This window comes from Lithobates pipiens, unplaced genomic scaffold (genome assembly GCF_037356315.1).
Source record: "Lithobates pipiens isolate NorthernLeopardFrog02 unplaced genomic scaffold, aLitPip1_a1.2 Scaffold_8, whole genome shotgun sequence".
NCBI lineage: Eukaryota > Metazoa > Chordata > Amphibia > Anura > Ranidae > Lithobates > Lithobates pipiens.
The window spans coordinates 81,103,861-81,119,995 of record NW_027507903.1 but is presented as its reverse complement, the minus strand read 5'-3'; the positions used below and the strand labels follow the sequence as shown (position 1 = coordinate 81,119,995).

The 16,135-nt window shown below is 41.2% G+C and overlaps 1 protein-coding gene across 4 annotated transcripts in view; it reads left to right on the top strand.

Annotated features, from left to right (window-relative positions):
• Nucleotides 1-8,782, top strand: part of NEDD4 (NEDD4 E3 ubiquitin protein ligase) — a 261,538-nt gene extending 252,756 nt beyond the window's left edge. For all 4 annotated transcript variants that reach the window (XM_077474123.1, XM_077474121.1, XM_077474120.1 and 1 more), the window contains 2 exons: nt 3,108-3,180; nt 3,258-8,782. In XM_077474123.1, coding sequence (XP_077330249.1) covers nt 3,108-3,180; nt 3,258-3,360 — 176 coding nt within the window. In that variant the 3' untranslated portion in view covers nt 3,361-8,782. The remainder of the gene's footprint in view (nt 1-3,107; nt 3,181-3,257) is intronic.
• The last annotated feature ends 7,353 nt before the right edge of the window (nt 8,783-16,135 follow it).

Below are 16,135 nucleotides of genomic sequence, written 5' to 3'. Positions count from 1 at the left end.
ACTCGAGTATATACGGTACATTTTACATACAGGTTCTGTTCTTGTGTTACTCGTTTAAGTAAACTATGTCTGGAAGAAAAATATGTTTTGCTGATTAGACTACCAGTTGGTTTAAGTGGCTCTTCCTTGGTTGCAATACACAAATTTAAGTGACTAATACATTTGTCAGTACATTTCAAGAGTAGATACAAATACATTCATATTGTGCTCTGTGAAAATAGGATCATAGAGAGGCATTTGTATCAATAAATACAAAGGAGTTCAGCTAGATCTTCTGAACTCGTGAACAGGTCAATTCCAGAAAAGATATAATGGGTTGAAGTGGCCTTAGACTATATGTGTCTTATGTGTTCCTCTGACCACAGGGCTGTCTTAATGCATGGGCACCCCTAGGCTATGTCCAGGGGGCCCCATGATAATCTTGCATTTGGCTCTGCCACTATAGACTGACAGGAAATTTGACAGCAGCGTCTCTCACTACTCTTGTCAGAAAGGAGAAGAAGCACAGCAGCGTCAAGAATAAAATGGTGGTAGTTGCAAATTTTTATGTCACACATTAGCACACATCTTTATCAAATGCACATTTTTCGACTTTTTGCAAAACTCCTCCCATGGTCCAATGGGAATCTGACCTTCACCACCCATTCGCTGATAATCAGTGGTTCTTAGTGATATGATACTTGCATAGTGTCACCCATTGTGGAGCTCACTGGAAACTATGTAAAAAGATCACGTTCCCTTGGTAGCTCACCTCCCACCGCCTTGGTAGATTTTACCCAAATAACTCCTCTTTCTGCTGGAGAGGTTGTGGACATACTGGCACCATCATCCACATTATCTGGGCCTGCAAAGGCTTGACCAGTTTCTGACATAAAACCTTTCAGCTCATTTCTCAAATTATTGATTGCTAGGACTGACCCAGTTTTAGCCTTATTGTATTTGGGTATAGAGTGCTTCCCCAAGGAATGTCGCACTATTGTAGTCCTTATACTCTTGGCTAGCAAGTCACTTCCAGATTATGGAGAAATAATTTAGCACCCGATGCCCCTTAAATGACATCTATTGTAAAATATATATATAAATTAGAAAAAGCTGTCCCCATGCACACCTGAATCCCATTTGAAATTCCAATGAGCATGGAACCCTTGGATCCAATGAGCATCCTTGTGACACAAAATTATTTCTACTACCTTATGCTGCCAAATGTTTTATATAGGGCTGTTACTGATTAAAATTTTTGTGGTCGATTAATCGATTTCTTTTTTAATCGATTAATCGACTAATTTCGATTAATTATAACGCACATACAGATCCAACTACTTTTAGCTGATCTCCTTGCATTGCAACTCTGCATAAGTCAGTGGTAAATGTGGTATACACTATATACAATCACCCGACACTAGTTAGTTTCCACAATCCATGACTTAACTTCACAGTTCACACAAACATAGTAGCGTGACAATCCCTCCACCTCTGGTCTAACTAATCACTCTCACCTTATGGCATGGACCCCTGTGCAAACAGGTGGTCATGCATGCGGGTATCAAAAGGGTTAACACGGACCATAAACTTCTCTCACAATCTCAGGTCATGGGTAGAAAGAAAAGATCTCAGTGCTCACCGCTTAAGTATAAGATTTAATTTTTGTATTCAAACACAAACTACTCACATAAAGATGAAAAAACACAGCATGTAAAGCCGACAATCATGTTATTTCCGTAGGGCAGCAGCGGGTGGCGTCATGCGTAGCTCCTCCCCCGTACACATTACGTTCAATCAGAAACTTCAACGTCACCGGACTCCTCCCTCCTTCACTTCGTTAGCAGACGGAGGCACTTGGGGAAGGGGGGAGGAGTCCGGTGACGTCACCGGATCTCTGGCGGAACTCCCTGAAAACCCGGGGAGTCGGCGGAGAGGTGAGTACCGGTCAAAAGAATTTTGGTCGATGAAAAAAATTTTGATCGATCAAAAAAATTAACGATTAATCGAGGAATTAATCTTTCATTTTCACAGCCCTAGTTTTATATAATATGTATGTACGTCTTGATCCCTTGTTCCTTCCTATCCCCTTTACCCTGGCCTACCAAGTATGGCACCCTTATTGTTATTCTTTGTATTCAACTTGATCTCTTGTATGATTGCTTCTGGTTTCTTTTTAACTCAAACATAGTTGGTAAAATGTTGTTGGTTTTACCTTGTTATCTTTTTTAATACTCATTTATTGTATTTTTTTTATTGTAACAGCTTTCAGAATTCAGTTCCTCTCTAAAGTTTAATTGTAATCCATACACAAGAAAGACAGCCATCTTTCCATCCAAATAATATTTCAGAATACAGGCTATCTGTATGCTATGGAATAATGATGCCGTGTTGACGTCAAACTCTTTGTACCACAGTTGCTTCCACCATGGCAATTATAAACTCAATTTATCGTGCTTGTAAACCCTCACATTTACCCAGGAAAGTGACTGGCCTCAGATGATACACAAAGATGAAAGAAATCTTTCTACATAGGTTTTACTTGTTTATCTTCAGCCCTCTCTTTCCTATACCCCATCAAAAGGGAAGAATCACATTAAATGCCTTCTGCATCTATTAGTATCACAAAGGAGGGGACGTGGAGCTTCAGTTAAAGTGTGTAAGGGCTGATTTGAGGGAAGGAACACCCACCCCCCACAGCAGAAGAACGGTGTGGTGAATAGACAAGCTGCATGCTGAGCTGCCTCCCTGACACAAATTTTATCTCATGTGTTGGGAAAACTTCTCAGAAGTGACTCATGCTGATAACAGGGGGGACGAAGCTCCAGAAGGAAAAAACATTAAGAGCTTTGGAAAGAGATAAGTAAACACTACAGATCTATGTGCTTTGCTCAGATTTCATGACTGAGGTTTACAACCACCTTAACTTTTATAATATTTTATACTCCCAAAGCAAATACAGTTTGGCCATTTACTAACTACTGTCTAGTACTTATTTTTGTGAACCAGGTGTTGCATACAACTGCTATATATATACACTGGTTATTTCTCTCCATGTAAGGTTTGAAGAGTAGTCAGTGAAAATATGTGTCTGTCACTAATAAATCCTGTTACATGTTTGATTTTAGGCTCAAATGGACCACAGTTGTTTACAGTTGAAAAATGGGGCACCCCAGAAAAGCTTCCCAGAGCACACACATGGTAAGTTTTCTGTTTCTTTGCTTGAAATATTTGAGCAGCAGACATTTTTCCTGATTATTTCTTTTTTCTTTTCTTAGCTTTAACCGATTGGATTTACCTCCTTATGAAACTTTTGAGGACTTGTGGGATAAATTACACATAGCAATTGAAAATACTCAAGGTTTCGATGGGGTGGATTGAGGATGACTGCACCTGCACGGAGAACTGTTAAAAAGTTCTATGTTTACAGCTGAGAATATTGTTTTTTTTTTTTTCCTGGGGAACCTCTGTAGTGTTATTTTGCAGTTCTGTTTGGAAATTCAGTTTATTGAAGAATACAACCAGAAAAAATGTACTGCTGTAATTAAACACAGCAGGATCCACACTGAACCCCTCCTGTGTTTCCTCTTATAGTGACATTGGTTTAATTTAACTGTTACCTCTTAGGGTAGACAACTTACACCACCACAAAACTACTGAAGAAAAAAAGCTGTGAAAAGTGTTTAAAGCATGTAATTGGTTAATGAATTTGTGTCTGTCCCCTTCTGCGTGAGATACAGCCATAGAGAGAACCTTTTTCTCCAACCTATTTGGTATTTGGCCAGAGATATTTTGGCCACTTCAGGACCACATTAGTATATGCAATTGCTGCATTCGTTTGGCCAACTTTTTTCATTGTTGACGGATATATTTTGAATTTGAGTTTTTTTGTATACATATGGCTTGTGAACATTAGAAATAATATGTAAACATCTCTTTGCAATCATGTTTATTTAAGACAAAGTAAAGTTGAAAATTTTGCAGATTACCTCACAACTAATTTAAAAGGAATGTACCACAAACAAACCAGCCAAATATTTATTTAGCAAATCATTTTTCTGATCAATAAAACCCGAAAACATTTTTAGCACTTAACATGTTATAACTGCCCCAAATGCACATTAAATTGAAATATGTACATTATTTAAACAGCTATTGTAATATTGAATGCATAAGAGATAAATACACTTACTACAGTAAATGTACTTAAACCTTAACATGACATTATGTTTGCTAAAGAGCTGTCTACTAGTAACAAATCCAATGGTATTTGCTTCTTAATAGTCTTTTTTTCATAAATTTTAATTATATTTACTGGTAGTCCCAACCAGGTGTCTGGCAGGGTGTGAATGCAGAATCACAATTGGGAGACATTTGACTCACAATCAGACATAAAATGGTGGCCTTAATCACCCGCATGGAAACGGGGCTAAAATTTCCCTGATCTAACCTAGCGGGGAAAATCCAGTTACAACAGTTGACTGGTGTCTGGTGATCGTCTAAACTTGGGAGTGCCAGATTACTTCTACTTTATCAATTACTTGCAATCATAAGTCCAATTCCTCAGCGGACGGAAAGTGTTTAAAGTTGGCTGAAAAAGGTATGACTTGCTTATGGGATGTTGTGAAAATGACACACACCCTTTTCTTCTGAATTTCACACTGTTGTAAAAAGGATTGAAAGTAATCACTGTGGCTGCAAAAGTAGCCAAGACCTGATTAGTTGTGAGTGTGAGATCTCCATTTAGGCTAACAAATCAAAAGAAAGTGTCCAGAGGTCCTGAAGTTAATAAAAAGTTAACACTTTTAAACAAAGCCTTTTTACAAGTAAGAATGCACTAGCTCATTTGACCAGTCCATGATTTGATACCTATTTTGGCGTCACATTTGGTAATGTGAATATGGTTTAGGAGAAGTCCTGTATTTGCACGTATCCATGAAATACAATGAATGTGCGGTGTGCTTTATTATTTTTTTACCAAATTAACTGCATTAATGTCTGAAGTCTCTTTTCCAGCAGATTGCCAGTTTACATGTAACCCCAAGGGTGTGTACATGCATGCTGTCTTTGCAGAAAGTTGTTCTACCTTGCATTGACAGACTAAAAAAATCCGGAGTTTGAATCTCCCTCCTTAACACATAACTACATCATAGTTTGGAACCACATGGGGTAAAGCATCCATGTAGACAGATGCTGTGCAAAATTGGCATCTCACAAACTCCCTTGATTGTGTTTAAAAAAAAAAAAACTAAATATATATATTTTTAGGATATTTTTATATTACTCTAAATGCAGTTCTATAACATTCTTGTGTATAATTTGTCATTTTTTCCATTTATTACAAACATCCCATACTGTATATCTGCCTTTTTAATTTTAGTCTCCCTCCCCAAGTATTCCTATCATCACATTTCTTTTATTTCGTAAGCAGTACTGCCCCACAACACATTATTCCTATTTTCTTCTCTTTTTCTGTTTTTGTAAGAATTGTGTCCTGTGTTTGTTGGAAGCTAGAATGACATTTGCTCAGGCTAGAAAATGGTTATATTTTTTTCCTATGTTGTATAAAATGTGTTCACACAAATGTAAATTAAATCTGTGTTCTAGTTAACGAGGAGCAAGATGTGTTAGAATGTAGACAGCTTACTTAGCGTGTACATGAAATCTTGCAACCTTGCACAGTTTTACAGTATAGATTTGTTTACAGATTTTTTTATAAGTTTACAGTTACTCTAGTTCTCGTATGTATATGTGTATATATATATTTATATATACATGTACATACTCAGTCTTTAGCCTAGTTACCAAATAATGTGTTATAATACCAAGTAACCAAAGTCATTTTGTAATGTGAGTAGTCTATGTTCACTTTGTCGCTCGGTGTGTTGGTGTTATTTTTCTACACTTAAATTATTTTACTTTTCTGGAACCTTACCATTTGTTTTTTATTTGTTAATCTAAATACAATTTCCATTTTTTTTTTTGTTAAAAAATAAACTTTAAATCTTCACTGATTTTTTTTTTTGATTTTTTTTGGACTGTGCCTCCACTATAGAGAAAGCCATTTTGTCAGTTCAATAAGTACTTTCGAGAAAGAGGACAGTGATCACACTTACTAATGTGATAAAATTTGGCCCTACAGATAGGTTTGTATAACAAAGTTCTGACATGTTCACACAATAACCGCCTTGTGTGCTTGCTGCAACAATTTGTAATAAGCTTAACACACTATGTCTAATATAGAATAAACGTCCTAATTGTTCTTTTTTGTGACACTATATAAGGCTCTAGACCCAACAATTTGGTCTTCAGCCCCTTTCACACAAGCAGACCGATCAAGTACAGCTGTCAGTTTTTCAGGTGGACCCAATCAGACCTTCCTTTCTCCTCTATGGAACAGCAGATGTAAATGGATGTGTGTCTATTTTCATTCACCGATATCCAATGAAATCTGATCCTCTAAAAACAGACAGATGGGGATCAGTTTCCCTTCCGTCTATAGGATTGGATGACTGTCCGGTGTAAATGGTCAGGAGGTCATAGAGGAGAGCGGGCTGTGTTTGTGAGAGCGGACGCAGACCAGCCATCCGCCTGGTCAGAGAGAATCAGTGGCCAGATCCCGTGCTGAGCAAGCAGACTCCTAGCAGAGCATGCTCCATGTGGAAGGTGCCTTAACCCAGTTGTGGAAACAGGTTGGAATCCAAATAATAAGTGTTTTTGTGTAAGGTTTGGTTCACACCTATGTTTTTGTTTTGGTGCTTTTTGCAGAATTGCACTACAGTTCATTTAGCATGGTTTCCTATAGGACACGTTCACATCTATGCTTTTTTTGGAAAGGTTTTGGGACTTTTTTAAATGCAAAACTTGTTGTGGTTCAATAGACTTCAATGGAGAAGCTGCAGAAAAGCATGTAGTGTGCTCTTGCTGTGATTTGCATTTTGTGTTTTTTATTCTGCCCAACAACAACTTGTCCAAAAAAAAAGCATAAAAAACATGCAGCAAGATCGATGTAAAATTGCATGTGAAAAAAACGCAAACCGCACAGAAAAAAGCAATGCAGAGACGACCAAAAGCAAACTACATAGGTGTGAACCGAGCCTTACTGTGTAGCCTTGCCCATAAAGAATTTACAATATTTAGCTTCAAATTCCTTTGCTGGGTCTGACATCATACATGGACAGTCAGAATAGTGCTTGCGGACTACCTGGTCTCACTCACTGCCCACTCAAGAGACAGTGAGGTTGATTTACTAAAACTGGAGAGTGCAAAATCCTGGTGCAGCTCTCCATAGAAACCAATCAGCTTCCATGTTGTCCTTAAACCTTAAAGAGGAACTGCAGTCTGCTCACATAAATTGTAATAAAAACATCTTTGCCATTCTGAAGCTTCCCTCCAACTACTTTGTATATTTTATATATACTGAGATTCTGTACTTGCCAAATATGCTACAGAAATCTCCCTCCACTAAGTCTAGCTGCATCCATTTTAACTGTGGGCAGCTGAAGCTGCTGCCTGTTCACTTCCTGTATTTACACAGAGGCACACCTCCAGCTCTGCAGCTCTCACTGGCCTCCTTATGACTCACCCCCTCCCATCCTGGCAAACTCACGAGAGTAAGAGAGAGAGAGAGCTGTGCATTATGTCACAAGCCTAACTTTTTACCAGACAAGAAAAAGGAAGTGGGCTGTATAAGGTATTTACTGGCATAAAAAAAATGTTTTACTATCCAAAGTTAAAACAACAAGGGAAGAAGATTTAATAGATGGAGAGATGAAAAAATGAATGAAAGTCTGCTTTAATCAAACAATCTGAAGTTTGAAGCCGATTGGCTATTATGCGGAGCTGCTCCAGATCTTGCCCTCTCCAGCTTTGGTAAATAAACCCTAGGGTGTAAGACTAGGTAGTCGCTAAGCCAGAAACCATCAGACTTCAGATGGCCTCTAAACTATTCAGCAGTGGCAGATCCAAAATATCTCTATTCTGATATCTCCTTTGCATGCCTTGCAGATTAAATATATACAAACCACAAATTGGCTTTCTCTCTTATGTGCAGGTGGCAGGTCCAGAGTAACACTTCAGGAGCTTAAGACACTTTACTTTTTGATATCCTATATACAAGCTTTTGCTTGTGATTCTATATTGTGTCCTGATGTATTTATGCAAACTTGAATTGGGGCTGATATGTTACTATGCAGTAAAAAAAAAAAAAAAAAAATATGCAATTGTCATTTACACAATGCAGTGATGGTCACTGGACTTTGGTTTTCAAAAATAAAATCAGTATATAGGGACTACTGCAGTAACCTGGAAAGGAGATTTGACTATCTAACTTTCCACCAGTATGGCTATCTTGACTCTAATGACCAGTGAGATGAACCCAGCTGCTTATTGTTTGGTGACTGTATATTGTATTGCTACTTCTAGCACCACTGCTGTTCTGGGAGCCTGCAACATATTTACAGCAATACAAAGTGGAGCATATGCTCAACAAGGGGGTGAAGCACCTTATGTCCTGATAAAAGGCACAGAAAACAGAATTTTTCTTAAGCAATTTTTGTAATACCCCATTGAATATGTTGATGTATATGGCTGCAAATTTATTCCTTAAAAGTGTTACTTTGTAAATAATTTATATAAAGATAATTGTTTTACAACACAATGAGATATTTTGTACAATGGCATTGATGTAGAGAAGCAAAAGTATAATTTCAAATGTTGGCATATTTGTTTAATAATTTCTAATCTGAAATGCTAACACATAGTAATAATCCTTTAAGCAGTAAATAAACAGATTAATTGTTAAGCTTTTTCTAGTCTGCTTTTGTTTATGTATGTTGATTACAGTATTTTCTGTTGGTGAAAACGCAAAGTGTAAATGGACTGATTCAATTTGTTGTTTATCATGGAAGATAACTGAGACAAAGTAGCTTTTATGGTAAAATTAATTTTCCAGAACACACCTGATGTCATGAGCAGAAGCTACAACCTTTACAGTTCTGGGCCATATGCAGCAATAGGAGAACAGAGCTCTTGCTGTTTAAAAACACTTAAAATACCTTTGGGCCGGCCATACATGATTTGAATCTTGGGCAGTTCCTGCTGAATAGCTCCTTAATGGGCAGGCTGAATGTCCAAAGTTGATAGATCGATCAACGGGCGTACAACCAGCCTGATGGATTCTCTTGCGATTATCGCTAGCGGCTCTAGCACTATAATCACTGTCTTCTCCTGGCATGGATGGGTTACCCCACCCGCCCTTGCTGATTCCCCTGTCAACACTGCGTGTGTTGATGGGGGAATCGCTCAAATTTCTTTCCTGTAACCCGTGGATGCAGGAAAGAAATTTGATCAATTTTTGGCCCACCTTAGGCTTCACACGCCCCTCCACACAAAACATATGGAATTGGGTGGCTACCAATTACTATTTTGCTATTTCTCAAGATATTCCTGCAGTATTTTGTTGCGTCTTATCTCAAGTGCATAATAACATGGCCTTCCCCAAACTGTCGCCACAAGGTTGGACGGGCACAATCATTCAAAATGGTTTATGTATGCTGCAGCCAGGGCTGCTGTTAGAAATCATGGGGCCCTGTACAGCCTACCTGACAGCCCCCGAATTACAAAAAGTTTATGAAATATCAGAGGTCTGAACAGACCCCTGGCATCTCAACTTTAGCCACTTCAGCCCCAGAAGAATTTACCCCCTTCCTGACCAGGCCATTTTTTGCGATACAGCACTGCGTCACTTCAACTGACAATTGTGCTGTCGTGCAACGTTGTACACAAACAAAATTTCCTTTTTTTTCCCCCACAAATAGAGATTTCTTTTAGTTGTATTTGATCACCTCTGCGGTTTTTATTTTTTGCGCTATAAGCAAAAAAAAGCAACAATTTTGAAGAAAACATATTTTGTACTTTTTGCTATAATAAATATCCCAAATCTAAAATAAACGAATTTCTTCATCAGTTTAGGCCGATATGTATTCTACCTATTTCTACTTCTACTACGCTGCGGGCGTGTGCACATGCCTGCAAAAGCATCTTAAAGAGCTGACGTACAGCTACGACGGCTCACACAGGGGAGCTACCCTACCGCAGTGTAACTGCGGCAGATGGTCAAGAAGGGGTTTAAGACAGAGAAAGGTATTGAGAAAATGGAGGAGTGTGTGAAGCCTAAGGCTTGCCAAAAATGGAGCAAAAACTAAGAAGTTTGCTAAATTTTTGGCCGACCTTAGGCTTCACACACACCCTTCCACACATATGGTATTGGGTGGCTACAAATTTCTACTTTGCTATTTCTCAAGATGGTTTTCCTGCAGTATTTGTTTCTTCTTATCTCACGTCCATAATAACATGGCCCTGCAGGGCTGCGAGGGAAAAAGGGGGGTCCTGGCCATAGGGAGGGGGATCAGTGCAGCAGGACAAGAGGGCAATGCACTGTCTGTGTCTATCCCTCCAGCAGCTGAAAGCCAGTCGCAGGGAGGGGGGCAGCTTTCAGCTGTTGGAGGGAGAGAGACAGTGCATTGTTCTGTTATTGTTCTCCCATCCCACCGCACTGATCCCCCTGTAGTCTGGGCCCCCTAAAAGGGGCTGGTGGTACTCCCTATCAGCAGCCCTGGCTACAGCATTAAAAGTATCATTCACTGCAAACATCTTAACCCGTTTATAGTTTATAGAACCTGTTAAGCAAGCATGTAATTCAACTTTCCAGAAAACATACAAACTTGTAGTATATGTGTGTGGTACAATTGCTCTTTAAGATACCAATGCTATTGAATACATTTGTATATCGTGATAAGCACATTTCCTCGACATAAACAACAAGTGAATATGAATATATATGTATAAACATACGATGTTGAAAATGACAAACTCAATTAAATCACCACCGATAAAGTGCAGGGTGCAAAGTGGTTAAAATGAAAAGTCCAAAAAGGTCATCCAAAATTAGGTGAGTAAATAAATAGTCCTTCGAGAATAATCCCCTTAAAATGAGCGATGCTGAAACTTCACACAACTGCTTGGTGCTCACAGAACTCACACCTCCAAAAAATGATATATCGGCCTTAAGGATATCCCTGGAGACAGTGATCTCCCACTTACAGACTCCTGGCTATCGGCTCTCGATATTCCTTCAGGATTCCAGACGACATGTGAAAATAAAATAAATGCATCCCATGGTGTAGTATATTTAAACAATCAAAGATTTATTAAAAGACAAATGAAAGCTTACATTTAAAAAGTGCATTGAATGCAAAAGTGGCGTTGCAGACACCTCTCTCTTCACTTCCAGTCCTTTCCTTACTTCTGGCCACGCCCTACGCGTTACGTCACATCACATGACTTCATCAGGGAAACCAGATTGGATCTGAAGGGATCGTATTTATGTATAGTAACAGGAAATTGGTGAGCACCCATTTTGTTGAAGGCAATGTCTCCAAAAAGAGTATATAGGGAAAGCACATATGTGAGCATAGAAATAACGCTGCACACCCCGAACAGTGTTTTGGGACCCTTTTTTTTTGTTTACACATAAATATTCATATTCACTTTTTTATGCTGAGAAATTACGCTGATCACAATATACACATTTATTTATTCGTGAACATTCTAGATTTAGAAGCAGTTTTTTCTCTTTTTTTTTTTTTTCTTCAATAGATTTTATTGAAATCGAAAACATTGCAAAGTACAAAGCAGAGGTTGTATAAGTTTTCTCAAAAAGGAAACAATATGTAAAACAAAAGCCATAGTCTAAGCTCTTACATACATAGGTATAAAAAACAAATGTAGGGTAAAACAGATGCCACAGATACCTTTACCATAACGAGGTAACTGGATGGATCAACATGTAGGGTCCCTAGGAAAAAAAAGACTATTGCGGTAGCCACGGGGATAGCGAAGGAATGAAGAGAGGGGAGGGAGAGAGAAAAGAGGGGGTATGGGAGAAGAAAAGAGGGTGATCAAAAAGGGGGGGGGGATCAAAAAGGGGGGGGATCAAACACCAGTACATTGTGCACCAATGAAAAGAAAACCATAAATATAAAACCATAGATATAGAGATGCCATCTAGGGTTAAAGGGTCGACATGTGTTGAGTGGCCACGTATGGGACAGAGGCTGTTGGAGTAGCCAGAGATACGAGAGGGAGGACAGGTTGGAAGGGAGTTGGAGCCTCTAGATGCGTACTTGTGGGGTCAAAGCTGGAGATGTCATCGTCCTCAGGGGTAATAGTAGTGAGAGTCTCATAGTAGGAGAATGAGATGCTTTTGAAAAAGACTGCAGTTCTGTTCGAGTCAGGGTAGCTTGCATGAAAGCCCACCATCTTGAATAGAAATGGGTATGGGATTTTCCTTGTTTGAAGTCGGTATTAAGTTTATCCTTATGAAGCAAATTTAGGAGCTCCTGTTTTCAGTTGTGAGATCCGTGGGCTATGCAATGAAGTCCAGTTTTTTTTAAGATAAGTCTTCTGGCTAGTAAGAGACAGATCAGTGCTCAGTCTTTATAGAGGGGGCAGATGGATGAGGACCATGGTAGTAGTCGATCATCCCAGTATTCAAAAATGAGAACGGGTCTTTAGGTAGTTTAAGTAGTGTTATATCGAAAATGAAGGAGATAACTCGGTCCCAAAAGGTGGAGATAGAGGGACAAGCCCAGAATCGGTGAGAGAGGGATGGTTTTGGCTGACGACACTTGGGGCAGCTGGCTGCGCCTTGGACCTTCTTTTTTTTTTTCAATTTTTTTATATAACACAAGAAGACCAGTATACAGGGATCAGAGCAAACAACAGTATAGACAACAATACAACTGTAGTTAAACAAACGGCAATATATCTATACCAACTCAGGCAGGATGCTCGTCACTAAGACTTCACCATGAGGTGGGCCTAGAGCGTAAGGCCATCTGAACAGGAATTACTTCCACGGCCGACACTGTCCCCTCTGGGGAGGGGTATGGCATGTCTAGGCGAGGAGAGCGGTGGCGTGGCTGACCCTGTATGCGTGGTCTTGTCTTTTTTTTTTCTCTAGGGTTTTCCCTAAGGTTATTAGAGGACCGGGGTGGGTCCGTGGGGGAGAGGTGTAACAGGGCAATATGGGTTGGATCATAAGAAGGGGAAAATAAAAAAGGGGGGGTCCATCGGGGGGGTACTGTGTCATTATCCTGAAAGGGTTGTCGGTCAACTCTCCTGAGAGCACGGCCTTCATTAGAGTATCTGAAGGCATTCCATGCCTGCCACGTTTTAGAATATGTTTCCTGCCGGTGCTGGCTGGTGAGGATCAAGTCCTCCAGTCGGCTAATATCATCTACTTTATGTAGCCATTGGGCGGTAGTTGGTGGGTTCGGGGATTTCCAGTTAAGAGGTATGCACGTTCTAGCTGCATCCAGAAGGTGCCGTATCACAGATCTGCCATATTTCCGGGAAGGTATATCCGTCACGTGGAAAAGAAAATAGGCCGGTGAAAACGGTACCACACGGTCAGTGAATGTCTGGGTGATACGCCACACCTCTCTCAAAAAATTATACAAACGGGGGCAGGACCAGAATATATGCAGGAGAGTGCCCTCGTCTGAGTGGCACCTCCAGCACCGGTCCGAGGTCGTCGGGAAGATCTTATGTAAAAGAGTGGGGGTTTTGTACCAGCGTGAGAGAATTTAAAAGTTTGTTTCCTGTTGCCTGGTGCATAGTGAGGATTTGTGAGTGAAACTAAGTATTTGTTGTTTCTGATTGTCTGTGAAGGTAATAGCTAGGTCTCCTTCCCACTTAGCAAGATATGGGGGCTGGAAATCTTTCAGGGGTTCAATCAGCATCGCGTATGTTATGGACAATGCGTGGGTGAGGGTCCCGCTCTCCGTGCAGAGTTTTTCTAGGTTTGTAAGGGGTCTCCGTGAATCATTGGGAGGTGGCGGTATGTTCTTAAGAAAGTGGGTAAGCTGGGAAGCTCGCAGAAAGTCTAGGTTGTATGGGCCCCTGGGGTCCGTCAGTTCCGTGTATGTCCTCCACCTACCCATTACACTAAAATGGGACGCTTGGAAAAGGCCTCGCCTACTAAGGTCCCGGAATCGTTTGTCCGTGAGTCCTGGGGCGAAATTCGGATGTCCAATTATAGGTCGCACCGGCGAGTCATGTGTTGACAGTTCTGGGTTATTCAAGAGGTGTGAGCAAATTTTTGCAGTATTGCCTATCAGGGGGTGACGTTTAAGCTCAGTGGGTAAGTCTCCATAGCACCAAGGACTACCCGGCAAGGGTACTTCAAATTGGTCCTGCTCCAACTGCGTCCATAGTTTGGTGTCTCTATGGCGACACCAGTCTAGGAGTCTACGGAGGTGGGTGGCGTGATAGTACTTCCAAATCTCTGGGAGTGCTAAGCCCCCTCAATGTTTGGGGTTGGAAAGCATTTTCCTGTTTAGGCGTGAATGGTTACCTGCCCATAAGAAACGGGTGAAAAGTGAGTGGACCTGCCCAAAAAAGGCTCCGGGGATATGGATCGGGAGGGCCTGGAATAGATAGAGGAATTTTGGCAGTATCGACATTTTAAGAATATTACACCGGCCTAGCCAGGAGTGCATACCGCCCCCCAACTATCCAGAAGCTTCGGTACCGATTTCAGTAGAGGGGGGAAATTAAGTTTATAAAGATGAGATATTGAAGGGGGAATATAAGTGCCCAGATATTTCAGGGCAGTATCCGACCACTTCAGTTTAAAAGAGTCCTTTAGATGTTGTAGTTGTGTCTGTGGTAGCCCCATCCCCATTGCTTCCGACTTGGAGAAGTTAATCCGCAGATTAGATAGTTGGCCATACACATGAAGCTCCTACATAAGGGTCTTAAGAGAAGTCTCAGGGTATGATAAGGAGAACATAAGGTCATCTGCATAAGCAGATACCTTATGCAGAGTCTCTTTGGTCCCTATTCCCGTAATGTCTGCGTTATTACGAACATGGCATAAAAAGGGTTCTAAGGTCAAAGCGAACAGCAAGGGGGACAGGGGGCAGCCCTGTCGAGTGCCGTTCGTAATAGGGAACACATCAGAAAGTATCCCGTTCACTCGTACCCTGGCCGATGGCTTTGTATAGACTGCTGTAATCCAGCGTAGCATTTTGTCCCCGAGGCCTGCATATTCTAATGTATTAAACATAAATGACCACTCGACCCGATCGAATGCCTTCTCGGCATCCGTGCCCAGAAACACACTCGGGGTCTTGGTTCTGGAGGCTATGTGGAGCAGGTTAAGGACTTTCGTAGTGTTGTCCCTTGCCTCTCTAGATGGAACAAAACCGACTTGGTCCATGTGGATCAGCTGGGGGAGATGTTGCTGCAGCCTCGTGGCCAGAATTTTGGTGAAAAGTTTCAGGTCCGAGTTTATGAGGGAGATCGGGCGGTAACTCCCGCATTAGGACAGGTCCTTACCCTCTTTGGGGATGACCGATATATGCGCCCGCAGAGTGGTGTCGTGTAATCTGGTCACCGTCCCCAGCCTATTAAAGAGATCCACTAGGGGGCTACCCAAAGACGGGAGCAGGGTCTTATTGTAGGCAAGTGTCAAGCCGTCTGGGCCTGTCGCTTTGCCCGGTTTTGCGCTCTTCAAGGCTGATTGTACTTCCGTTAACCTAATGGGTCCCCCCAGGGAGTCTCGTATTTCTGGCGATAGGGATGGCATTTTGGAATCTACAAGATATTGTGAGATAGCGGCGGGGGATGGCGGTGGCCCGGACAAGTTGTACAGTGATCTGTAATTGTTCTTGAACTCTTGGGAGATCTGTAGGGGTAACGACTGTTTCTGTCCCGATGGTGTCATGACATGTGAGACATAGGACGCTATACGTTGCGTTTTCAAGGCCTGAGCAAGATGTCGTCCACATTTGTTGCCCGATTCGTACACCGTCCGCCTACATTTCTGTAGAGCTGCTTTAGCTCTATACTGGAGGAGGTCATTTATTTGTGAGCGAATAACGTCTAGTTCTACACCAAGGGCTCGAGTTGGGGCTGTTTTATGCGTCTGTTCCGTGGAATGGAGCTTGGCAAGGAGGGAGTCTAATTTTTCAGTCCTCTGTCTTTTCAGTCTGGCCCCGTGTTTGAGGACCCCCCAGATTACCGCCTTATGGGCCTCCCACACTACCCCCATGTCGCTGTCCGGGGTGTTGTTTGTGTCAAAGTAATG